The sequence below is a fragment of the Papio anubis genome, chromosome 18 (assembly GCF_008728515.1).
Source record: "Papio anubis isolate 15944 chromosome 18, Panubis1.0, whole genome shotgun sequence".
Lineage (NCBI taxonomy): Eukaryota > Metazoa > Chordata > Mammalia > Primates > Cercopithecidae > Papio > Papio anubis.
In genome coordinates, this window is record NC_044993.1 from 56236325 (window position 1) to 56263500 (window position 27176).

The window sequence follows — 27176 nt, forward strand, 5'->3', positions numbered from 1 at the left end:
AGAGAAAAGGAGCACCGGGTCCTGGAGGTGAGGGGATACTTTTGTCAGCGTTTCTCTGAAGACAATTATGCATGTGAAACAAAGATTAAAATCACATCTGTTGCCCTCCTAGAGTTATTGGCTTCGTTTGCTCCTTCTGGCTAATTTGATTGGAGGTCTGAAAATAGAGAATATTAGAGGTTCCTTGGAAGAGAAATAAGCAACACTGAAGTCAAATCTTTATCATGTTTGCTAGAAATGTTATTAAAAAACAAAATTTATGGCCGGGTGCAGTGGCTTATGCCTGTAATCCCAAGACTTTGGGAGGCTGAGGTGAGTGGATCACTTGAGCCCAGGAGTGCGAGACCAGCTTGGCAACATTTTGGGAATGTTGTAGAGAATGGGACAAAAAAACCCCCAAAAAACAAAAGTTAGCTGGGCATGGTGGAGTAAGCCTGTGGTCTCAGCTGCCCGGGAGGCTGAGGTGGGAGGTTTGCTTGAACTTAGATTGCGCCTCTGCACTCTAGCCTGGGCAACAGAGTGAGACCCTGTTTCAAAACAAACAAACAGACAAGCAACTGTTTTTGAGCTACACTATATTTAATGGTTTTAAATATGAGTGCAGAGTAAGAGGGAGTCCAGTCCATAAGATGACCCTTGCTTCTAATACTAGTTGCAAGTTTGGAGGTTCCCAAGATCACTGTGTTTTTTTTGTTTTATTTTGGTTTGTTTTTTTTTTTTTTGAGACAGGGCCTCTCTCTATCACCCAGGCGAGAGTGCAGAGGCTCACTGCAGCCCTGGACTCCTCCCTCCCAGGTTCAAGCAATCCTCCTAACTCAGCCACCTGAGTAGCTGGATCTACGGGCGCATACCACCTTGCCTGGCTAATTTTTTTTTTTTTTTGAGACGGAGTCTTCGCTCTGTCGCCCAGGCTGGAGTGCAGTGGCGCAATCTCTGCTCACTGCAAGCTCCGCCTCCCGGGTTCACGCCATTCTCCTGCCTCAGCCTCCTGAGTAGCTGGGACTACAGGCGCCCGCCACCATGCCTGGCTAATTTTTTGTAGTTTTAGTAGAGACGGGGTTTCACCATGTTAGCCAGGATGGTCTCGATCTCCTGACCTCGTAATCCTCCCGTCTTGGCCTCCCAAAGTGCTGGAATTACAGGTGTGAGCCACCGCGCCCGGCTGTTTTTCTATATTTTTTAGAGACAGTATCGCCATATTGCCAGTCTGGTCTCAAACTCCTGAGCTCAAGCGATCTGCCTGCCTGGGCCTCCCAAAGTGCTGGGATTACAAGCTTGAGCCACTGTGCCTGGCCAAGACCACTCTTAGGTTGGATGATTTGCCAGGAGGACTCACGAGAACTCATTGAAAGCTCTCATACCCACGGTTAGAGTTTATTGCAGTTTAGGGATTCAGATTAGAATCAGCCAAGGGTAGAGGTGCATAGGGCAGAGTTCAGGAAAGTTCCAAATGTTGGAGCTTCGAATTGTCCTCCCCCTGTAGAGTTGTGAAAAATGATACCTTCCCGGTGGCACTGATGTGTGACAGTACTCGTGGATTATTGCCAACCAGGGAAACTCCCACTATTTTTTATGTCCAGAGTTTTTACCGGGGTTCCATGGTTGCATGCTCATGTGGCTAACCTTGATCTCCAGCCCCACTGGAGGTCAAGCTGATCCATGGGACTCAAAGCTGCCACCATAAGCCACATTGTTAGACTCTGCTGTGGCCTGAAGCCCCCAGATGAACAAGGACACCTCCCTCCCACCACACCACCTCTCTTTTTTTTCGGGGGGAGATAGTCTTTCTCTGTTGCCCAGGCTGGAGTGCAGTGGCATGATCTCAGCTCACTGAAACCTCAGCCTCCCGAGTAGCTGGGATTATTACAGGTGCCCGTCAACATGCCTGGCTAATTTTTATATTTTTAGTAGAGACAAGTTTCACTATGCTAGCCAGGCTGGTCTCAAAATCCTGACTTCAAGCGATCCTCCCGCCTTGGCCTCCCAAAGTGCTGGGATTACAGGTGTGAGCCACTGCTTCTGGCCAGGATGTTCTTATTAGGTACAACATTTCAGGAGTTCAGAGATTACCTTCCAGAATCCACAGGTAAAAACCAGACCTCTCCTTGGTTAAGATAAAGTTCTTCACAATTTTATAATAGTTAAGTATATTTTATCAGTCTATATTGGCTGTTTAGTTGACAGACAATTAAAAATTGGTGACAGTCCAGATGTGGTCACTCACGCCTCTAATCCTAGCATTTTGGGAGGCTGAGGTGGGAGGATTGCTTCAGTCCAGGAATTTGAGAGCAGCCTGAGCAACATAATGAGACACCTGTCTCTACAAAAACATAAAAATAAAAAATTAGCTAAGTGGAGTGGTGTGCACTTGTGGTCCCAGCTGTTTGAGAGGCTGAACTCATGAGGTCGAGGCTACAGTGAGCTATGGTCATGCCAATGCACTCCAGCCTGGGTTACAGAGTGAGACCCTGTCTCAAAAAAGGAAACAAATCACCCATAAGTGGATAACTAAGATTTGGTTATTATAGACACTTAATACTTAGGTAGCTAAGCTAGTTTTACCAAGAAATTATATGAATTTAATATTTCAGTATTGCAAAACTGATGCATACTCATGATTTTGACATGGAATGGTTCTGTTTTGTTTTATTAAATTTGAACTTAAAGTTCTCTGAGAAGAGATTGTATAATAAATTCCCTGAGCCTCTCAAATTAATGTTTTAGCATAGACTCATATTTAGAGCAGTGTTTCTAATGTAATGATACACACAAGGCCCAGGGTTATTCATAGTTTCACCCTTTCTCTTACTTCTCATTAAAGCATGTTTGAATCCAGGTAAGAGGCATTACAGGGGATAACCTTGAATTTATTTTTGAAGGGTAAATCATTTTCAAGTGGTATTAACCATTAGTATGGAAAGCAGCATATCCTATAACTGCTCTGTGACAGTGAGACTATGTTTGCTACTTTAGAGAATAAGTACATTCCTACTTCATTGGCTTTAGAGCAAATCTCATTTCCTGGTTTATATCCATTACAAATTAGATCTCACCATGAGAGCAAAATCCCTTAATAAACCTAGGTAAAAGCAATTTGAAGTAATATGATGCTTACTCCAGTGACACCACTAGGTGTGGTGTTTGCATCAAGTCATTTTGGGGTGCTTTATGGAAATACTTCCTAGTAGGGAATTCCCTGACTTCACACTTTCCAGAGATGACTCTCTCTTTTTCTCTCTAATACTTACAACAACTGGACCGCAAGGCTACATTTAGTCAGGAGATACTATCCCCAGCTCTTGGTGGATTGTTGATGTGAGGTCTGAGGATTCTGGTCGTTTGAAACGAATGGCCTCCTAGATTTATGGCATTTTTCTGTATATTGAGAATAGGTAATTAAAATAAGTGGTAACTATATTTGCATGTGATTTGTATGTTATAGTTAACATTTAAATTCTCTTATGTACTAAAATTTTTGTGGTTGCCACATTAAGCCTCTTTATCCTCTAAGGCACAGAGTAGCTTTCCACCTCAATTTTTGCTTTACTGTATGAACCCTAATGGGACCATAGTTCAACTAAAAGCACCTAACTCATGAATGATATTTGCTCCATGTTTGAACAAACAAATGTTTTAACCCACTGTCTTCACTAATATTGTAACTACTGTCTTACAGATTGACTTGATGCAAAACATCACAAAGGCTCCATATTATACAGTATGCGATTTTTGAGGTATGAGCTTTAGAAACTTACCTCTCATGTGGCATGTACATCAGGCTTTAACTTCAGTTTGATCGTTTTGGGGAAATTTATGCATTTCTTTTTTTCTCTCCATGATATTTTTAGAATATTAAAGGGGCTGTAGAGGTATTTTTGGATCCTTGCTAGGATTCTTAGACTTAATAGATAGATTTTCTTTTTTCACTAAATTGAGACACTAATTCTGGCAGATGATATCCCTTTCAGCTCTTCTAACTAGCTAGCCTAACATTTATGTCTGCTTCTTGGAGTTCAAATCTGCAGATTCTATTTTGTGGCTTTGATTGCCTGATTTTAAGTGCTCATTTCCGTTCTTTAACGGTTTTCTATTTATTGGACTGGGATGATCTTGTTGGTGCTAACAGCCTGACATTGACATTTTTTGAAACCTAAGAAGTCAAGATTGTATAAAAATAGAAATTTTGTATAAATGCTAAACCATTTTGTGCTTTTAGGTTCAGAATGCTTACAACCTGAGTTCTGGTTGGAGATGTTTTGATTAATTTGTATTAAAATAATTTGGCAACTAGGGAGTTTTTAGGTATTTCTGAGACAGTGGCTCTATTCCAGTGAGTTTTTTTTTTTAAATATTTCTGAAAACACACTTTTTTTTTTTTTGGGAAAAAATAACCTCAGTGTTCATAACTTATGGGATTTAGAAACCTTATTTCTAACCAATGGGGAAGCTGCCCCTGGTTTTTACAATTTAGTTTGAAATCAGATGCTTCATAGTTGGAAACAGATTTGTTGGTAGCAACAGATTACCTGATTTCTTAGTGAAGTATTTAAGTTGCTCTATATTGACTGTAAAAACTTGTTTTGATTATATTCGTATACTCATGAACTGTTTGTACATTGTCTTTTAGACTGGAAACTTTGAGTTTATTTTGTATTATAGTCATAATAACTTTTAACATACCCTGCAAACTAAGCATTTCTTTATTTAACATACCCTGCAAACTAAGCATTTCTTTATAATTCATTATCTTATTTAAGCCTCACAACAACCTTGCATGTTAGATATGTATTATCCTCATTTTATGCAAGAGACAACCAAGGCTTGGAGATCAAGTAATTTGTGCAAAGGCACACATACTTTTCAGTGCTGGAGCTGGGATTTGAGCCCAGATCTTTTTTTAACTTGTATTCTCTGCTGCCTTATGTTACTACTGTGTCACCAGAAAATGATACAGATATTTAACTCTTAATAGTAAAGGTAGTATAGGAGATAAGTAAACATGATGAAAGCAGGAAGTGAAGGTATGTTTAAATATTGACAGACTTCAGTTATCTTTGTGTTTCCGAATTAGTCATGTGCTTATTTTATTCCTTCATCTAATAAGAGCTTACTGTGGCATACATATAAAGTTCAAACCCTGTCAGAAAAGGTTATAAGCTCTTATGTTTCAGTCTCCTTTCAGAAAGTAATGATATGCTGTGATTTATATAGATGCATGTTAAATGTGTTATTTTTAGATATATAAGGAATGTCTTTTCATTAGTTTAAAAAAGTTATGGTCCATTGAGTTATATTTTAGTGCTTGTAGACTTAATATACTCAGAAAATATTCTCATACATTTTTCTTGAAATTCCATAGATTTTATTTTCCCTTATATTTGAAGTACTTAGCTTTATGAACAAGTGAACTCTGAATATTAGAAGATACTCCTTATGGAGCCTTAGTCATTTTAGTATGCTAGGTTATGAATTTCATGAAGTTTCAGATTGAGATTCTTTTTTTTTTTTTTTTTTTTTTTTTGAGACGGAGTCTTGCTCTGTCACCCAGGCTGGAGTGCTGTGGCCGGATCTCAGCTCACTGCAAGCTCCGCCTCCCGGGTTCCCGCCATTCTCCTGCCTCAGCCTCCGGAGTAGCTGGGACTACAGGCGCCCGCCACCTCGCCCGGCTAGTTTTTTTGTATTTTTTAGTAGAGACGGGGTTTCACCGTGTTAGCCAGGATGGTCTCGATCTCCTGACCTCGTGATCCGCCCGTCTCGGCCTCCCAAAGTGCTGGGATTACAGGCTTGAGCCACCGCGCCCGGCCCAGATTGAGATTCTTTAGAATTCATGACTTGTACCAGTTAGATTTCCAAGTTTAATTGGACCTATTGTCTGCATTCTGTATTGACAGTGATTGCAGTAAGTGCAGATCAAGGTGTCCAACTGATTGAGCCCATGCAAAGTTTTATGTTTAGTATTTTTGGGAGCAAGGAAAGACTAATAAACTCTAAACAAAATATATACAGTATACAGACACTGCTGTCACTTTTACACCATAGAGGGAGGGGCAAAGCGTAGAGGAATGGGTTAGTTTCTGGCCTTGCCAGTGCCCTGAACTTGTTTCAAAGATTCAGGTTCTAAAAGGTTCAGAAAGCATTTGTAGTAAACATCATTTTCTTTCTTTTCTTTTTCTCAAAGTTGTTCCTCTCAGGAGAAAATCAGTAGGGGAAGAACTTACTTGGATTTTTCATGTGCTACAACAGATTATTTTGTTGTCTTCTTTCTTGATAGTTTATGATTGATGGCTGGAAGAATAACACTCATGAGAAGTCTTGTAGCTCAGCTCTGTTTTACTTATGAGGCAGTTGAAGCATAGAGCAGATACTTAGATGAGGACACGCTTTTACCCTTGACTGTACCCCCACTTGTTTCCTAATAAGCATCAGGTATTACTCTAAACAGTACCTAAATTTTAAATAGATTATGAACTACAACTTTCCAATATAGCTTTATTGGATTTCTGATACCTTTTATTTCCTTACAGTGTCTTCTTTTTTACTTTTTAAAATTTTGATTGCTATTCTTTGCAATTAAGGCATCTTCATTGGGGTCTTCAATACTACAGTACCTTAACATAATCAGTACTTAGAAAATAACTTGGTAAGACATTGCCCCTCCCTGACGTGCTGCCAGTGTTTTTTATTTTTATGACAGGAAAGACTGAAATTTTTTGACTGATTAACCCTCTCCAGGGGGGAGAATTTAGAAAGAATTATTCTTATTATCAAGTCATATGAGGAGAACTCTGGACCAGAGTGACCAATTGTCCCATTTTGCCTGGGACAGGAGACTTTCAATGCTAAAACCAGCAAAGTCACCCTAATCCCAGTAGTTATTCATACTTCTGAATGGATCTTTAGAACAGTAGAAGAGACTGAAAAGTTGGCATTTCATCCTTTGAGAATCTCTTCCCAATGAAAGACTTGTTAGACAGCTGAGTGCTTACATGTAATATATAGTACATATTCTACTAAATATAGTAGTAATGGTTAAATGTAAAAGTTGGGAGAAGAGAGGCTTGTATAAAGAAACATTTATTTATGTTGTTTAAAGTTCTAATCTTATGCTTTTCTCTTTTTGTAGAACTGATAGTGCATCAGCCGACCCAGATAATTTAAAATATTCTTCATCCAGAGATAGAGGTAGTTCTTCCTCTTATGGACTGCAACCTTCAAATTCAGCTGTTGTGTCTCGGCAAAGGCACGATGATACCAGAGTCCACGCTGACATACAGAATGACGAAAAGGGTATATATATTTTCTTATTGCTGCAAGCATGTTTTTTGAACCTACCTATCTCACCTTCCTGCCTTCCTACACCCCCAACTTTCTCGCTTTCTTATAATACGTTTAAAATATAAATAACAAATGCAGTGTTATTTCTGAAAACTTCATAGGAAGTTTATCCACTTTATTATTTTTAAAATTTAAAATTTTTTTCATACATAATTCATGAATGCAGTTTTCTTACAAAAAAGATACAATACTATTTTTGTTTTTGTTTTCAAAGATATTTAGCTAAGGTTGAAATTCCTCCCGGTTACTCTCTCTAAACCTCAAGAAAGTTTTTAAACAAAGTGTAAAATTTGATTTAATATAGTTTTCATTTCTCTGCTTATTTTCCAATGAAGGGATCAAAATAAAATTAACTTCTAAGGTGTATTAAAAGAAAGCAAAATGATTTTCAAGGCAGACAGTACAGGAAAAAGGTAGGAGAAGCAAAGGCTGGTTGAACTGCAGATTGAACGGTAAGATCCTGAGCTATCAGGAAATTGACTGAAGCCAACAATCATATTTAAATAACGTAAACATTGCTGTTTGTAGGTGGCTACAGTGTCAATGGAGGATCTGGGGAAAATACTTATGGTCGGAAGTCGTTGGGGCAAGAGCTGAGGGTTAACAATGTGACCAGCCCTGAGTTCACCAGTGTTCAGCATGGCAGTCGTGCTTTAGCCACCAAAGACATGAGGAAATCACAGGGTAAGACTGGGAAGATGGGGACCAATCACATACACCTTCCAAAGATTTGTATCTCCTCTTATCCTGGATGTCTCTTACTAACGCCTTGCACAGGCATGAGTTGATTAGTCTACTGTGCAGGTAAAAATTGTTTACATTCTTTTCCTGTGAACTGTTAATTTCCCACTAGAAAGGTTATAATGCATTTTAAAAGAGAATTCTCTTAAAACAAGATGAGAAGACTGGATAAGATCTTACAGAAAGGATTTACCCAATTATCATGGATTTTTAATGTATAGTGTATAGTAGGCTCTTACTACAGCAAGTCCTTGAACTCTTGGGCCTGTGGAAGATATAGATGTATATATAGAGTGGATACTTCTCTGTCTTTTTTTTTTTTCTCTTTTAAGTTCAGGGTACATGTGCAGGATGTACAGGTTTGTTACATAGGTAAATGTGTGCCATGGTGGTTTGCTGCACAGATCATCCCATCACCTAGGTATTAAGCCTGGCATCCATTAAGCTATTCTTCCTGATGTTCTCCCTTCCATTGTCCCCCAGAGTGGGTACTTCTCTGGTTTTTTTTTTTGTTGTTGTTTTCAGTGTATTTTTTTTTTCGAGACAGAGTCTTGCTCTGTTGCCCAGGCTGGAGTACAGTGGTGCAATCTGCTCACTGCAACCTCCGCCTCCCAGGTTCAAGTGATTCTCGTGCCTCAGCCTCCCAAGTAGCTGGGATTATAGGTGCCTGCCACCACACCCAGCTAATTTTTGCATTTTTAGTGGAGACAGGGTTTCACTGTGTTGGCCAGGCTGGTCTTGAACTCCTGACCTCAAGTGATCTGCCCACCTCAGTCTCCCAAAGTGCTGGGATTACAGGCTTGAGCCACCAGCCCTGCCTAGAGTGGGCACTTTTCTAAAGTTAAATACACTGATACCATTTCTGCCTTATGACGTAGCCTCACTGTATAGGTGAGTGCCTTGAAAGTTCAGAGGATTAGAGGTAATGATCATTTTTTTCCTTAAAGAGAAATTTACCAGTAAAGCTGAGTATGAAATTCACATTTCTGATTTATGGGCTTTGTTAGATGTAATTACTTTTCAGACATTTAGTTTTTGACCTTTTTTTTTTTTTTTTTTAAATACTATGTGTGTGCTACGTGTATCTTGGTGAAAACCTTTGTGCCTGTAGCTTTTATTGTTGGTATATAACTTTTAAAAAACTGATTTTTTTTCTGTAAGTTTTCACAAGTGGAATGAATTCAAAGGCTATGCTGTTTATTAGAATAAAGTGTTTGAAGCCTTAGACTTATGATATTATAGGAGCTAAACAGCGACTCTAAAGCTAATTCAGTACAATTCCTCTTCTTTAAAGGCTCAGGGTCATATAGTTTGCTAGTGACAGAATTGTAAGTAGAGCCTCATTTCCCTGCTGGTAAGTTGATGACATTTTTGGTATCTGTCATGTTGAAATACTCTGGGCTAGGGATTTGTAAACATCCTATTCTTCTCTCAGACATTGTAGTTTCTTTCTTTCTTTTTTTTAACTTTTAAGTTCAGGATGCAAGTGCAGGTTTGTTACATAGGTAAACTTGTGTCATGAGGGTTTGTGGTATAGATTATTTTACCACCCAGATATTAAGCCTGGTACCCATTGGTTGTTTCTCTTGATCCTCTCCCTCCTCCCACCCCTCACCCTCCAAAAGGCTCCAATGTGTGTTGTCCCCCTTGTAGTCATTTATTTATTTATGAGACGGAGTCTCGCCCTGTCACCCAGGCTAGAGTGCAGTGGCATAATCTCAGCTCACTGCAACTTCCACCTCCCGGGTTAAAGTGATTCTCCTGCCTCAGCCTCCCGAGTAGCTAGGATTACAGGAGTGCGTCACCATGCCCGGCTAATTTTTTGTATCTTTAGTAGAGACGAGGTTCCATCATGTTGGCCAGGCTGGTCTCAAACTGCTGACCTCGTGATCTGCCCTCCTTGGCCTCCCAAAGTGCTGGGATTACAAGTGTGAGCCACCATGCCCAGCCTTGTAGTTTCTTTTATTATCAATTTTTTCTTATACCTTAGAAATGAAACTGTCAGACCCTTTGTGATTTGTTGTTTACATATGTATTGGCTAATTATGATAAATAGCACAGTTGAAAACGTATTGCAAAAATTTAGTTCTTTGTTTTGTTTTTTTGAGACAGAGTCTCGCTCTGTCACCCAGGCTGGAATGCACTAGTGTGATTTCACTGCAACCTTTGCTTCCTAGGCTAAAGTGATCCTCCCACCTCAGCCTCCCGAGTATCTGGGATTACAGATATGTGCCACTATGCCCAGCTAATTTTTGTGTTTTTCGTAGAGATGGCGTTTTACCATGTTGCCCAGGCTGGTCTCGAACTCCTGGGCTCAAGTGATCTGCCCATCTTGGCCTCCCAAAGTGCTAGGTAATTACAGGCAAGAGCCACCTTGCTCAGCAAAAATCTAGTTTTTAAAGGCATCTTTAATATACTGATAGTATTCACTATTGTTTGCTTGTTCTTGTGATTAAAAAATAAGGGGAGAAAAGTTGTGGTTTGCTACCTTTTTAGTGGAGGCGTACCTTGCATGTGGTAGATAGCAATTAGACATTTGTTGAACTAAATATGTGATTATGGCTCCCCAAAACTTCATCCTAGGGAAATGATGATAATGTGAATAAGAGGCTTTCCTCCAGTGGGATACCTAGATGATAAGAAGAAGCCTATATCCTGGTTTTACTCGATTGAGACTTTATCCATACCCCTTGGAAGTTGTTTAATTTACCTCTACCCTGGCTCTTTACCTGCGTGTTGAAAACAGTTTGGAATGGACCCAAAGAAAGTTGTTACTAAGGCCTTTCTTTTTTCTCTGTCAACCAGTCCTCTGGAATGAGGTGTTCAGTTGGCCTAAGGTTATTCATTTCTCATTTCCTTCAGCAGTTATTTTTTTGAGGATCTGTTATGTGCCAGGCACTCTGCCGGGGTGTGGAATATAGAGATGAACAAAAGAGTGATAGGAACTATATTCCCTGAGCTTTTATTGACCAGGGGACTGTGACTTTTGATGTAATTTTATTTTTGAGAGAGGGTCTTTCTCTGTCACCCAGGCTGGAGTGCAAATCTCTGCTTACTGCAACCTCCGCCTCATGGGCTCAAGTGATTCTCCTGCCTCAGCCTTCCGAATAGCTGGGACTACAGGTGCACACCACCTTGCCTGGCTAGTTTGTGTAATTTTTTGTGTGTCTGTGGAGACAGGGTTTCACCATGTTGCTCAGGCTGGTCTCAAACTCCTGGACTCAGGTGATGTACCTGCCTTCCAAAGTGCTGGGATTACAGGCGTGAGCCACCATAATAATTACTATTAAAATAATTTTTAATTTTAAAAATTTAAAAATTATTTTAAAATTTAAAAATTCCTTTGCTTATTTATACTCAATAGACAACAGAATGTTTATATATTCACAGAGAGATCGATGTCTTATTCTGATGAGTCTCGACTGTCGAATCTTCTTCGGAGGATCACCCGGGAAGACGACAGAGACCGAAGACTGGCTACTGTAAAGCAGTTGAAAGAATTTATTCAGCAACCAGAAAATAAGCTGGTAAGTATAGTATGTTTGGAAATATGAGGATTTTTGTGTTTCCATAATAAAGTAGGTAATGCTACCTTGAGTAGTTTAAGAATGGGGAAAGCCTGGCCGTGAGCGCTGTGGCTTGTGCCTGTAATCCCAGCCCTTTGGGAGGCCGAGGCGGGCAGATCACGAGGTCAGGAGATCGAGACCATCCTGGCTAACATGGTGAAACCCCGTCTCTACTAAAAACAAAAAACAAAAAATTAGCTGGGCGTGGTGGCGGATGCCTGTAGTCCCAGCTACTCGGGAGGCTGAGGCAGGAGAATGACGTGAACCCTGGAGGCGGAGCTTGCATTGAGAGCCGAGATCGCACCACTGCACTCCAGCCTGGGTGACAGAGCAAGACTCTGTCTCATTTAAAAAAAAAAAAAAAGAATGGGGAAAGCCTGTATTATGATGATCTAGAACTTAATGCTCTCTAATATGTAATTTCTTTTTCTTCGTAAAGACAAGATCTTGCTCTGTTGCCCAGGCTGGAGTGCAGTGGCACAATCGTAACTCACTGCAGTCTCAGACTTCTGGATTCAAGCTATCCTCCCACTGTGGTCTCCTGAGTAGGGACTTTCAGGCATGTGCCACTACACCTGGCTGAGGTGGAAGAATCACTTGAGCTCAGGAATTCAGGGTTGCAGTGAGATAAGATCACACCTCTGCATGTCAACCTGGGCGACAGAGGGAGTTCTTGTCTCTTAAAACAACAATAGAAACGTAACAAAGTATAGGAAGGGTTACAATTTTTTCTTCATTTTCTTTACTCCAATTAAGAACTTGATATGGGCCAGGTGTCATGGCTCATGCCTGTAATCCCAGCATTTTCGGAGGCCAAGGCAAGCGGATCACCTGAGGTCAGGAGTTCGACACCAGCCTGCCCAACTTAGTGAAACCCTGTCTCTACTGAACATACAAAATTAGCTGGGCGTGGTGGCACATGTCTATAATTCCAGTTACTTGGGAGGCTGAGGCAGGTGAATCGCTTGAACTCAGGAGACGGAGGTTGCAGTGAGCTGAGATCACGCCATTGCGCTCCAGCCTGGGCAACAAGAGTGAAACTCCATCTGAAAAAAAGAAAAATAACTTGAGCAGGAGAAAATTAATGAAAGTGGTCTAGTGAGGCAGATGACATTTGGCTCAAAGCAGGTTTCTCCTCCTTCCAAATTTTATTATGAGAAGTTTCAAATATATAGCGAGTTGAAAGAATTTGACATTGAATCTGTTAAACCCATTATCTAATTTTTGTCATTAACATTTTACCCTAAATACTGCCTTGTTGCGTATCTCTCCATCTGTCCCTCCATCCATCAGTCAATTTTTCAAATGCATTTCAGAGTAAATAAAACAAGCTTTTTGAGTTTATTTTTTTGTTGATGATCACAGCTCTGTGTTTCCAGTGGAGGAATTTCTTTCATAGTGTGAAAGGAAACATGACATGCCTGATACATGCTCCTTGGAGACTGGGAATAATAAAGAAACTAAAGTACTGTTGAATTATAATTTGGAGTGGAAGACAAGTAAAGTACACAATGCTGTTCTTAAAAGTATAGGAATTTGAAGTTTTTATAAATGTGTTTTCTTTTAAAGGTACTAGTTAAACAATTGGATAATATCTTGGCTGCTGTACATGATGTGCTTAATGAAAGGTAAGTAACTAATAATGGTTCAGTTTAAATGACTTTAAAATATATTTTTAGAAATTATTTAAAATACACAAGAAAATAAACCCATTGGCTTTGTTTGTGAACACCTATTGACATTTCAGTGGGTCCTCTTGTCATATTTGTCTGCATTAATTATGTGTTAATTACCATTGAATACAAATGGAATCCACTTGAAAAGAAATTATTTATTTATTTATTTATTTATTTTTTGAGTTAGAGTCTCACCCTGTCGCCCAGGCTGGAGTGCAGTGGTGCAATCTTGGCTCTCTGCAACCTCCGCTTCCCAGGTTCAAGCGATTCTCCTGCCTCAGCCTCCCTAGTAGCTGGGACTACAGGCGTGCACCGCCATTGCCAGCTAATTTTTGTTTTTTTAGTAGAGACAGGGTTTCACCATGTTGGCCAGGCTGGTCTCAAACTCCTGACCTGAGGTGATCCACCCACTGTAGCCTCCCAAAGTGTTGGGATTACAGGCATGAGCCATCGTGCCCAGCAGGAATATGTAATTTTTTTAATTTGCTAGTCTCACTGAGTAACTGAGTCTTGACTTATGGAGTAGCATAAATTCTTGATGCAAGCATGAATGAATACAATTAGTTTTTGTAAACTAGAGAATTTGAAACTGCTTAGAGAATAGAGGTAAAAAGGAACTTCCTTCTTCGGGTAAGAGTGGATTCAAACCATATATTCTCTGGCTGTTGGAGTCTCTGGAGGTGTGTGGTCATTTTTTGTTACAGTGATTCCCAAAGAATTGCAGTGGTGGCAAGTACCCAAAGTTTACCTCAGCCCGTCATAAACCTTAGTGCCTTTTGATGGTTTTATAGAGTTACTTTTTAAAGTTATACGTAAATCATTACTGTTATCCTTTTAAGTTTCTGTATTTAACTATTACCATTTTTTATTTTATAGTCATTACATATTGAATATTGTATAGAATGTAGTTATGTATAGTGTGTTTTATCCAATTATTTGTTGCTGCCCTTTTCTGAGAGTTATTTAATACAGTTTGAGATGGAATTTAGCATTTCTGGGCCTTCCCTCACTGTTGTAAATAACTGATTTTGTAAAAAGGAAGTAATGTCAGACAGATACTGTGGGGCAATGCAGGCTAGACAGAATATAGTATTTAGAGTGGAGAAAATTTCAACCTTTTGTGTAATTTGAGTAGAAATTTAAAAAACCATTTAAGACATTCTTTTGTAAGATGTGTTACTCGTGTCATCATAGAAAACTTAAGCCTTTTGTGTGTGTTTTTTGTTTGTATTAAAATAAACACAGTAGCAAATTGCTTCAGGAGTTGAGACAGGAGGGAGCTTGCTGTCTTGGCCTTCTTTGTGCTTCTCTGAGCTATGAGGCCGAGAAGATCTTCAAGTGGATTTTTAGCAAATTTAGCTCATCTGCAAAAGATGAAGTTAAACTCCTCTACTTATGTGCCACCTACAAAGCACTAGAGACTGTAGGAGAAAAGAAAGCCTTTTCATCTGTAATGCAGGTAAGAATGAAGGGGGAAAAATGCATGATGTACTTGGGAAAAATTTGTCCCTTAACACATGTCCTTGGAGGGGAGCTTGAAGAAGGGAAACATGGAATAGGAATTATCTACTGATAGGAAATATTTTTTAAAAATTCCTCTTTCTCAGTTTGAGTGAAGGATACATGTTGAAGTTAGATTTGAAATAAGTTAGTTTTAAGATTTTTTCCTTGGCCGAGTGCGGTGGCTCACACCTGTAATCCCAGCACTTTGGGAGGCCTAGGCGGGCGGATCATGAGGTCAAGAGATCGAAACCATCCTGGCCAACATGGTGAAACCCCGTTTCTACTAAAAATACAAAAATTAGCCCGGCATGATAGTGCACGCCTGTAGTCCCAGCTACTTGGGAGACTGAGGCAGGAGAATGGCTTAAACCAGGGAGTCAGAGGTTGCCGTGAGCCGAGGTTGCACCATTGCACTGCAGTCTGGCTGACAGAGCCAGACTCTGTCTCAGAAAAAAGAAAAAAAAAAGGTTTTTTCCTCTTTGGTTTTTAGAAATGTTTTTTTGAGATTGCTTAGGACCAGAATGATTTGCAAACTTGAAAACAAGAACTGCACTAGGAATGCTGGATAGAAGAGTGTTTCACATTTGTTGAGGGAGACAAGAACTAAATATCACAACTTCTTTCTGAGCCTTTTGGTTTGCTAATGTGCCCCAAATTCTTACTCCAAATGGTATAAGATAATTATGTGTAAATGAATACTAGCTCTACTTAGCTTTATTTCACGTTTGTGTATCTGAATATAATAAAAAAATCATTCCCCCCCCCCTTTTTTTTGATACAGAGTCTTGCTCTATTGTCCAGGCTGGAGGGCAGTGGCATGATCTTGGCTGAGTGCAACCTCTGCCTCCCAGGTTCAAGCGATTCTCCTGCCTCAGCCTCCCGAGTAGCTGGTATTACAGGAGCGCGCCACTAGCCTGGCTAATTTTTGTATTTTTAGTAGAGATGGGGTTTCATTGTGTTGGCCATGCTGGTCTTGAACTCCTGACCTCAAGTGATCTTCCTGCCTTGGCCTCCTAAAGTGCTGGGATTACTGTCATGAGCCACCGTACCTGGCCTAAAAGATCATTGTTGATTTAGTTTTGAGTAAGATTTTAAGTAATTAAATTTTTGTTGAGCTAATGTTTTTAGAAATTATGGTATTGATGCGTTTGGAATATCTGATATTAGGGTTTTTTTTTTTTTTAAACAGTTTTTGATATGCTTTATTTTGGGTATGTAGTTTAAAAAATATAAGGATTTTTTTTTTTTAATAAAAAATATGTTTTTAACTGGGCATGTTGGCTCACTCCTGCAACCCCGGCACTGTAGGAGGCTGAGGATGATGAATTGCTTCAGTCCAGGAGTTTGAGACCAGCCTGGGCAACATGGTGAAACCCTGTCTTTACCAAAAAAAAAAAAAAAAAAAGGAAAAAAAATAAGTCAGGCATGGTGGCATGCACCTGTAGTCCCAGCTATTTGGAGGCTGAAGCAGGAGGATCAATTGAGCCTGGGAGCTTGAGGCTACAGTGAGGTATGGTCAAGCTACTGCCCTCCATTATAGGCAAAACATTTTTCCCCTTGATTATAGAGGTTTGAGAGGAATTTGAGGGAAGATTCAGAAAATTACCTGTAACTAAACAGAACGCCACCAGATTGGGCTTATTCTGCATGCATAGTTTTTAGATTATGAACATTTCCCTGACTCTTGTGAAAATTCTTACATTCATAGAAAGGTAGATGCACCAGTAAAATAAATACCCGTAAATACAATAATAATTTCGTAATACATACTCCACCTAGATTTACCACTTATTAATATTTTGCAAGTTTTATTTTCTCACACACTTTTGTTGAGCCATCTGAAAACCATACATATGATGACAATTCACCTCATAATGTTTTAGTATGCATCTCCTAAGAATAAGGTTTTTCTTCTGTATAACAAGAGTATTATACCTAAGAAAATGAATTTTATTACATATGTGTTCTATATTCAAATTTCTGTAATTACCCCTAAGATGTCTTTTAAATGGTTTTTAGCATTGATAGTCTGTGCCTGTATAGATTATAACATTGGCTATTGCAAAATAATGGTTTTCTTTTTCTTTCTTTTTTTTTTTTTGAGATGTAGTCTTGCTCTGTTGTCCAAGCTGGAGTGCAGTGGCACGATCTCAGCTCACTGCAACCTCTGCCTCCCAGGTTCAAGCAGTTCTCCTGCTTCAGCTTACTGAGTAGCTGGGATTACAGGCATGTGCCACTGTGCTCTGCTAATTTTTATATTTTTAGTAAAGACGGGTTTCATCATGCTGGCCAGGCAGGTCTTGAACTCCTGACCTCAAGTGATCCACCTGCCTCGTCCTCCCAAAGTGCTGGGGTTACAGGTGTGAGCCACTGCACCCAGCCTAAAATGATGATTTTCCGATTCTAGCATTTCTTTTATAAGATTGCTATGTAAAGCAGAGCTTTTCCTTCTTTAGGGAAAAATGTTTTTTAACAGCCACAAAATAAATATTCTTTCAATGGAATGCCATATAGTTATTTATTATTTTATTTTTGCCATATATTTATTTAAAAAATTTATGTATAATGGTAACATGAGCCTGCATGTTATTAATGTGTGGTGCCATACGGATCTTCTTTAATTCTAATATGAAGCAAGTACTAATATACTAAAGCATAAATTATATAAAATTTGCCTTATATTTTGGATTGGAAAGTAATTGTTGTACTCTATAGAAAAGTTTCCCAAATCCATTTTACTTTTTGTATTTGAAATTTAATCACAAGTAGAGTCTTAAAGAGAGCATTTAGGGATATTGTAAACTGGTGTTGTTAAGGACTAATGTTAACTGATGTCAAAGGACTAATATTAACAAACATTGAAGAAGAGAAAACAGTATTTGTTTTTAGCCTAACATCTTAGTGGAGTGAAATATTTTCAATTTATTTTATTTTATTTTATTTTATTTTATTTTATTTTATTTTATTTGAGATGGAGTCTCGCTCTGTTGTCCAGGCTGGAGTGCAGTGGTGCAATCTCAGCTCACGGCAACCTCTGCCTCCTGGGTTCAAGTGATTCTTGTGCCTCAGCCTCCTGAGTAGCTGGGATTACAAATCAACTTTTTTTTTTTTTGAAACGGAGCCTCGCCTTGTCGTCTAGACGAGTGCAGTGGCATGATCTCGGCTCACTGCAAGCTCTGTCTCCCTGGTTCACGCCATTGTCCTACCTCAGCCTCCCGAGTAACTGGGACTACAGGCATCCGCCACCACTCCCGGCTAGTTTTTTTTTTGTTTTTGTATTTTTAGTAGAGACGAGGTTTCACTGTGTTAGCCAGGATGGTCTCGATCTCCTGACCTCGTGATCCGCCCGCCTTGGCCTCCCAAGTGCTGGGATTACAGGCGTGAGCCACCTTGCCCGGCCAAGTCAATTTTTTTTTTAAACTAAAACTACAGAATCTATTTTTCTTGGTCTCATACTCAGTTTTTTATGTAGTCACTTACTAAATAATGAACCTAATTTGCTTGTTTTCTCCCTATTTTGTTGAATGTTCACGGTTTGTAACTTTTATTTTTAAGCTTGTAATGACCAGCCTGCAGTCTATTCTTGAAAATGTGGATACACCAGAATTGCTTTGCAAATGTGTTAAGTGCATTCTTTTGGTGGCTCGATGTTACCCTCATATTTTCAGCACTAATTTTAGGGTGAGTTCCCCATTCCACTTTTCAGATCATGGGGTGAGGGGGATGGTTGTGTGTGTGTGAGGAACTGAGGAATCAGATGGAAAACAATGCCTCTGCTCCTTTGGATATAATCAGTGATATTTCAGGTTCCAGGGTTGAATGCCACATTTTTCTTTCTGACATTCATACCTTAAAATATTTGAAGAAAATGAGCTATTTCATTGTTGTCAGAAACGTAGTTTTCTTATTTTCCTGCCCCCTCCCCTTTCTAAGTTTCTAGAATGTCAGGTAGAACATAGATGCTCCTTTTAGAATCTTTTACTGTGAAATGGTCCACAGGTGAATGGCAGTAATACCTTAAAATGATCGGCCCCCTCTCTCTTTGTTTCCATCAAGGATACAGTTGATATATTAGTTGGATGGCATATAGATCATACTCAGAAACCTTCGCTCACGCAGCAGGTCTCTGGTAAGTCTTGGAGCCTATACCAGTTATTTAAATACTGTTGGGGAGGAGCAGTGGTCCCCCAGTGACCATCTATCAATACCATTTCTTCAAAAATGCAAGAAAACTAAGAGAAATGTTTTATTGTGGATGAACATTACTTGTTAGCTGAATATATCTTTTCAGAGGAAATTACTAGTAGGTGGGTAGAGTAACTACAGACAAGACTTACCCAAGTTATTTGTAGTTTGTACTGGTAGGAAAATATATGGTAAGAATATTTGGTAGTGGCAATACCCTGAAGTGGACAATGGAAGATCCAAGTTATTTGTAACTTTTTATTTTTCTGGTTATTTTTTTAAAAAAGGAAATACAGGATTAATTTGGAGAATTGTCATAAATGAGAAATGGTTTTGTTTCCCTTTTTTTGGAGTTAAGTGAATGACTAGCATGGCTCATTTGCACATTTCAGCTTGTTTCATGTGTCATAGTTTCTCATAACTTACTTGGTGTGATAAACTTTTGAAAATAGAATATTCAGGTGGTAGTGGTCTGTTTCATTTTCACTGAAGAGATGAGTATACACCTTTGGTGGTTAGATGTGGCCCTGGGATTAGCCAGGCCAATGGCAGATTGTGGCATTTTAGTCTTAAGTCATGTGTGGTGACAATATAGATATGAAATTTACTGAAAAAGTAAGGAAATAACATTTACATGTCATTTCTGCAGAAATTAAAGAGGTATTAAAGAAGTATTGATTAATTGTGATCAGCATGTTTAACAATCTTAATTTTATGATATAAGACATGTTTTAGGGTACGCTGCTTGAAAACCAGGTACCTCTTAAAACAAGGCTCTTATATTTTTTTAATTTGGATTTTTTGGTGTTTTTTCCCCCCTACCCTTTCACAATTTCTTACACGACTCCAAGGGTGGTTGCAGAGTTTGGAGCCTTTTTGGGTAGCTGATCTTGCATTTTCTACCACTCTTCTTGGTCAGTTTCTAGAAGACATGGAAGCATATGCTGAGGTGAGTATATAGAAAGGTGTTTCTTAAAATTTTGGTTCAGAAAAAATAAAAATCTTAAATTGTGCTAGATTTATTTTAAAATAGCTCAGACCTCCTGACATTTAAGCAGAAATTACAAGCCCATTGCAATATTTAAAAAAAAAATTTTTTTTTTTGAAACGGAGTGTCACTCTGTCACCCAGGCTGGAGTGCAATGGCATGATCTTGGCTCACTGCAACCTCCACTTTCTGGGTTCAAGCAATTCTCCTGCCTCAGCCTCCTGAGTAGCTGGGATTACAGGCACCCACCACTACGCCCAGCTAATTTTTGTATTTTTAGTAGGGACGGAGTTTCACCACGTTGGCCAAGCTGGTCTCAAATTCCTGACCTGAGGTGATCCACCCGCGTCAGCCTCCCAAAGTGCTGGGATTATAGGTGTGAGCCACTGTGCCCAGTCAATGTTTTAAACATTTTTTTCAGATGTGTTTAAGTTACCAGGAGAATTACTGGAAAGACTAAAAGAAACATTGCAAGCTTCGTATTTCACAAAGCTTTACGTACTCTTGGTATCTGGTATTTTTCTAAAGACATATTCTGTTATTTATTTTTATTTTTTGTTCCTAGTCTTCAGAGTCTTAAAGCAAATTGATGCTGTGTTATAAAAAAATACAAAACACCAAAAGCCCCTAAAGACTCTCCTGTTACATACATACAGGAGATCTTGAATCGTACTTTGGAGGACAAGCCTTGGCTTCAGCCAGCTTTTGTGGCTGTACGAATATAGCATAGGAACTTTAAGAGTGCTGCTGAAACCTCTGTTACTGGTACTTGGCTTTTCTGACCCCACTGTCTTGGCTTAACTCTGTGCCATCTCTTATTTGGATCTCTTTGTGTTTCTTTCCTATTCAGATCAACCAGTCAAGGCTCCCATACAGATTTTAGCCTCATCTTGTTTTTTTCATCTTTGCTGCTTATCGTCAACAGGAATTCAGTACCTTTAGTTGTACTGATATGTTTACTCTTTCCTAGAAAAGCAAGGAAATGTTTTGCTTCCGCTTTTTTTTTCTTTGCCCCCACACCTAGAACGTCTTTTTTCACAGCCCACGTTTAAAGCTGATCTACCTTTCAGAAGCCACACGTTCTAGTTTGTAGAGATGCTTCCCCTTGTTATCCTTAAGATCTCATTCTCTTCTGTTATTTTGGTGCTTAATTTTAAGTAGATATGTACATTGGTTCTGGTATCCCAGTTTTTGCGAATCTTATCCTTTTCATATATCGTAATTCCTCAGTTATACATCTGTAGGCTGGGTCTTACAACCTCCCTTTGCTCTTCATGGGCATGCTCTTGGTTTGGAGGACTTACTGTTGAGCTGAGTATACCCAGCTCAAAGAATACCTAGAACGAGATTTTTAGCCAAAAACTAATTCAGGAATGGCAAAAGCTTCTGTCTTCATTTATACCGTCATATAACTGGAGCATATGTACTAGAATTTATTTTTCCCCAACAGCTTTCTGAGTTGGTATAAGAAGTTATTTCCTTAATTTGTTGTCTATTGGGTTTAATGTTGGCTTTTTGAAATAATTAGGTAAAACCCATTTTTGTATTTAGAGTCATGAATATTCTCATAGGCCACAGTTCCTCTTTATAAAAGCCTAAAAATCTATTCCAAAATGAATTGATTTAAGTATTTTAGAGTTTTTTTTTTTTTTTTTTTTTTTTTTAAAAAAAAACAATGCACTACTTACCAAGAATGCTGTGAATTCACATGTAGGACCTTAGCCATGTGGCCTCTGGGGAATCAGTGGATGAAGATGTTCCTCCTCCATCAGTGTCATTACCAAAGCTGGCCGCACTTCTCCGGGTGTTTAGTACTGTGGTGAGGAGCATTGGGGAACGCTTCAGCCCAATTCGGGGTCCTCCAATTACTGAGGCATATGTAACAGATGTAAGTGCTTTTGGGCGTTTCAAGTGTCATTCAAAAATAAAATTGTTTTACATTGTAAATGTTTCTCTTTACCTAGTGAACTGTTATTAATATTTCATTTGTTTAGCACGTATGTATGTATGTATGTATATATGTATATATTGTCTGACTGCTTTCTTAAATAGCCAGAAAAGTAGGGAATCCTGTTATATCTCATCCTCCTTTCATCCAACTCCCCTACCCTCCCATGACAAAAGGCCATTCTGAATTTTTAAATCTTATTCTTTTGTTTCTAAATAATATTTATTATAATTTTACTTTTAAATTATTGGGTTTCCTTTTAGTTTTTCGACATACTACGAATAGCACACTATAGGAAAAGCCTCAGAAAGTAATCTTCTCTGAGCATAAGATGGAACTCATATGAAAACTTGTATACCTTTATATTCTTTGATAGCCTGATATCAAAGAACATAAATTAAAAATGAGGTAGCTAGATTGCCACACTTCAGCAGCCTCAAACATTAGCTGCACTGTTTGTAGCACATCCAGTGAGGGTTCAGTGGGAAAGACATGAGAAATGAACCCCAGGCATTGTACTCTGCTTTGAATAAGGAGAGAGAAGCATGTGTGATGCAGTCATAAAAGATTTAATCTAACTGACGAAAATTTTATTGTTAGGATAAAACTTGCTTTTAGGAGCATATACTTTTACTGAACACATTGCTAGATAAAATAGGATATTGATTATATAGATATATAAAATTTTTAGTAAGTTGTACATTTGAGCAGAAATGTCAGAACTTAAAGATAAATGAAACCAGCTTATTGGTGTTTTAAACCAATATGGTTTCAAAATGGTTTAATATCTTTGCTTCATTTTTAATGTCTAAAAGGTGGTTGTTTGAAGACTACAGAGTTGAAACAAAAAGCCATTAACTCAGACATAAAATAAAAGGGACATAATTTATAGGATAGGTGTATATTGATTTATGAGGATCTTTTAGGCCTTTGAGAATGGTAGAATGGTGGGTTTTTTTTGGTTTGTTTTTGTTTGTTTGTTTTTTTTTTTGGAGCTGGAACCTCACTCTGTCACCCAGGCTGGAGTGTAGTGGTGCAGTCATAGCTTATTGTAATCTTGAACTCTTGGCCCCAAGTGAACCTCCCACCTCACTCAGCCCTACAAGTGAGTGTCACTATACCCAGCTTTTTTTCTTTTTAAAGTTGGTTGGCGCCATCATGACTCAGTGCAACCTCTGTCTCCTGGACTCAGGTGATCCTCCCTCCATAGCCTGCTAATTTTTTATTTTTGTTGAGATGGGGTCTCAGTGTTTCTCAGGCTGGTCTTAAACTTTTGGCCTCAAGCACTCTTCCCAACTCAACCTCCCAAAGTGTTGGGATTATAGACATGAGCCACTGTGCACGGCCAAGAATGCTTCCCTTTCCGCTCCCATGTTTTTTTTTTGGAGACGTGGTCTCTATTGCCCAGGCTGGAGTGCAGTGGCACGATCTTGGCTCACTGCAGCCTTGACCTCCCAGGCTTAAATGATCCTCCCACCTCAGCCTCTCAAGTAGTTAGGACTACTGGTGTGTGCCACCACGCCCAACTAGTTAAAAAAAATTTGGTAGAGATGAGGTGTTGTTATGTTTTTGTTTTTGTTTTTTTTTGAGACGGAGTCTTGCTCTGTTGCCCAGGCTGGAGTGCAGTGGCCGGATCTCAGCTCACTGCAAGCTCCGCCTCCCGGGTTCACGCCATTCTCCTGCCTCAGCCTCCCGAGTAGCTGGGACTACAGGCGCCCGCCACCTCGCCCGGCTAGATTTTTGTAGTTTTTAGTAGAGACGGAGTTTCACCATGTTAGCCAGGATGGTCTCGATCTCCTGACCTCGTGATCCGCCCATCTCGGCCTCCCAAAGTGCTGGGATTACAGGCTTGAGCCACCGCGCCCGGCCGAGGTGTTGTTATGTTGACTTGGCTGGTCTCAAACTCCTGGACTCAAGTGAACCTTTCAGCTAATCCTCTCAAAGTACTGGGATGATTGACGTGAGTCACTGTGCCCAACCTCCAAGGATGCTTTTAATGAAAACTTTGGGTAGACTAAAATCCTTTATGTATTGGTTGTTAATTATTATAGAAATTTTTTTTTTTTTTTTTTTTTTAAAGCATTTATTTGCTCTGTTTTCTCCCCTATTTTATTAGAAATTTAGTACACAGTTATTGGCCATTATAGTTTAGTGGGGGATTTTGTTTGTGTATGTATTGGAAATAATATGATTTTTGAAGATACTGTGTGGTAAGCTTGAGAGTGCTTATCTTTCAAAAGAGACCATCAGTAGATACTTTAATAAGCTTAAAGTGACTTGTATGTTTAGTTTTAAAAGATTGATTCCCAAAAGCCCAAGAGCTAGCTTGTAGTATGTGTGGGCAGGCTGTTCCCATGCTGTCAATACCGTTACTGTCGTGGTGTATTTCATGATAAAGATTCTGAGCTTCAGCCATTTAGTGACATTGGGAGAAACGAAGTTGGGTATATAGGAAATAGAGGATGGCAGATTCCATTTCCTGTCATAATAGCACTTGAGGATTTTTTAGTCAAGATCAGGTTTACATACTGTACTAGAGATATCATTATTATTCAACTACTGAGAACTAGAATATTAAGAGACTGCTGGCCAGGCAAGCAGTTAATTTTCAGTTGAAATTGCATTAAATAAAAAGTATTTTCTTGCTTCGTGGAAGTATGTGAATTTTTTTAAAAAGCTGCTTGTTTTCCCCATTTACAGGTTCTGTACAGAGTAATGAGATGTGTGACGGCTGCAAACCAGGTGTTTTTTTCTGAGGCTGTGTTGACAGCTGCTAATGAGTGTGTTGGTGTTTTGCTCGGCAGCTTGGATCCTAGCATGACTATACATTGTGACATGGTCATTACATATGGATTAGACCAACTGGAGAATTGCCAGACTTGTGGTACCGATTATATCATCTCAGTCTTGAATTTACTCACACTGGTATGTGAATTTTTCCTTTTTCCTTTTTAATGTGTTGGTTTATTCAGGCCCTTAAATCGATATGTAAGAAATTAAGGGCTTTGGCTGGGCATGGTGGCTCATGCTTGTAATCCCAGCACTTTGGGAGGCCAGAGCAGAAGGATTGCTTGCATCCAGGAATTCTGCGTAGCTTGGGCAATGTAGTGAGACCCCATCAGTACAAAAAATCAAAAATTATCTTGGTGTAGTGGCATGTACCTATAGTCGTAGCTACTCGGTAGTCTGAGGGAGGAGGATCGATTAAGCCCAGGAGCTTGAGGTTGAAGTGAGCTCTGATCGTGCCACTGCACTCAGCCAAGGTGACAAAAAAGGCCCTGTCTCCATAAAAGAAAAAAAATAAGGGCTTTGCTTTATTATGTTGTGTTTTAGAGTACATTCATCAGTCTTATAATCTGTGCTTTTATTTTAGTGTCTGTTTACTTTAATTTTTAATTTAAAATTTTTGAGACAAGGTCTCACTCTGTTACACGGGATAAAGTGCAGTGGCGTGATTTTGGCTCACTGCAGCCTTGACTTCTTGGGTTCAGGTGATCTTCCCACTTCAGCCCCCTAGGTAGCTAGGACTACAGGCATGCACCACCACACCTGGCTAATTTTCTGTATTATTTTGTAGAGATGGGAGTTTTGCCATGTTGCCTAGGCTGGTCTTGAATTCTTGAATTCTTGGATTCTTGGGCTCAAGCAATCCACCTGCCTTGGCCTCCCAAAGTACTGGGATTATAGGCATGAGCCACTCTGCCAGGCCTTTATTTTTAGTGGTTGATAGCTAGTCTCAGTGCAGCTTTACTCTTTTTTTTTTTTTTTTTTTGGTGAAACATTGCTTTACGCCCCAGATTCTTTCTTTTTTTCTTTTTCTTTTCTCTATTTTTTTTTTTTTTTTTGTGACAGGATCTTGCTGTATTCCTGGTTGGAGTGCAGCAGTGCGATCAGCACTCACTGCAACCTCAAACTCCTGGGCTCAAGTGATCCTCCCACCTCAGCCTCCTGACTGTCTGGGACTACGGATGCATGCCACCACGCCTGGCTAACCTTTGTATTTTTTTGGAGAGAAGGGGTCTCGCTACATTGTCTAGGCTGGCCTCAAATTCTTGGCCTCAAGTAATCCTCCTGTCTTGCCCTCCTAAAGTGCTGGGATTACAGATGTGAGGCATCATGACTGGCCTCCTTTAATTTCTTCTTCTTCTTTTTTTTTTTTTTTTTTTTTGAGACGGAGTCTCGCTCTTTCGCCCAGGCTGGAGTGCAGTGGCACGATTGTATTTTTAGTAGAGACAGGGTTTCACCATGTTAGCCAGGATGGTCTCGATCTCCTGACCTCGTGATCCGTCCGCTTTGGCCTCCGAAAGTGCTAGGATTACAGGCATAAGCCACTGTGCCTGGCCGGCCTCCTTTAATTTCTTAACCATGAATATCCTCCCCCCACTTTTATTATGGACATTCTGAAGCACATAAAAATAGGGAGTATAGTATAATAAATTTGTACATATTTAACATTCAGCTTCTGTAATTAGAAACAAATGGCCCATCTGGTTTCATCTAGGCCTCTTTGCTGTCCTTTCATCTCCAACTGGATTATTTTAAAGCAAATTCTAGATGACATTCTGCTGAGTATTTCTGCCAGCGTTACACCTCTCTTTGCTAGTGTGAAAAAATGCCCATGATAACTGTAAAATACGTGTATCCTATTTAGGTGTCTAAACACTTTAATGTCACAGTATTAAGACCTTGAAATACAGCTTAGATATGTTTTTCTAAATTAGAAGACTTTAGTTTTTAGATATACAGAAAATTGAGCAGAAAACAATGAGTTCCCATATACCTTCTTCATCCCAACAGTTTCCCCATCATTAACATATTGTGTTAGTGTGGTACATTTATTACAAAGGAGCGAATATTGATATATTATTATTAACTAATTTTATAGTTTACTTTGTGTTATGTATTCTATGGACTTTAACATGTATAATGACATGTATCCCCTATTACCAGTGTCATACAGGATAGTTTCACTTCCCTAAAAATCTTCTGTGTTCTACCCACTCCTCCCTTGTTCCCGGTCCCCACTTCTTCCTCCCTCCATCTTAAGCCCATGGCAACTGCTGATCTTTTTACTGTCTCCATCGTTTTACCTTTTCCAGAATGACATGTAGTTGGAGTCATATAGTATGTAGCCTTTTCAATTGGCTTTTTTCACTTAGCAGTGTGCATTTAAGGTTTCTCCATGTCTTTTTGTAATTTGAGAAGCTCATTTAAAAAAAATTTTATTCTTTTAG

The 27176-nt window shown here is 39.3% G+C and overlaps 1 protein-coding gene across 5 annotated transcripts in view; it reads left to right on the plus strand.

The window, feature by feature from the left end:
* Nucleotides 1-27176, plus strand: part of SMG1 (SMG1 nonsense mediated mRNA decay associated PI3K related kinase) — a 115563-nt gene that overhangs the window by 21754 nt on the left and 66633 nt on the right. For 3 of the 5 annotated variants that reach the window (XM_003916602.4, XM_009196080.3, XM_021931790.2), the window contains exons 2-11: nucleotides 7124-7287; nucleotides 7864-8019; nucleotides 11467-11603; nucleotides 13212-13270; nucleotides 14564-14777; nucleotides 18377-18502; nucleotides 18878-18950; nucleotides 19858-19955; nucleotides 21709-21882; nucleotides 24643-24867. In XM_003916602.4, coding sequence (XP_003916651.3) covers nucleotides 7124-7287; nucleotides 7864-8019; nucleotides 11467-11603; nucleotides 13212-13270; nucleotides 14564-14777; nucleotides 18377-18502; nucleotides 18878-18950; nucleotides 19858-19955; nucleotides 21709-21882; nucleotides 24643-24867 — 1426 coding nt within the window. Of the gene's footprint in view, nucleotides 1-3676; nucleotides 3735-7123; nucleotides 7288-7863; nucleotides 8020-11466; nucleotides 11604-13211; nucleotides 13271-14563; nucleotides 14778-18376; nucleotides 18503-18877; nucleotides 18951-19857; nucleotides 19956-21708; nucleotides 21883-24642; nucleotides 24868-27176 lie in introns of those variants that run through there. The other 2 variants (XM_009196082.3, XM_021931791.2) reach the window with 2 other exon arrangements.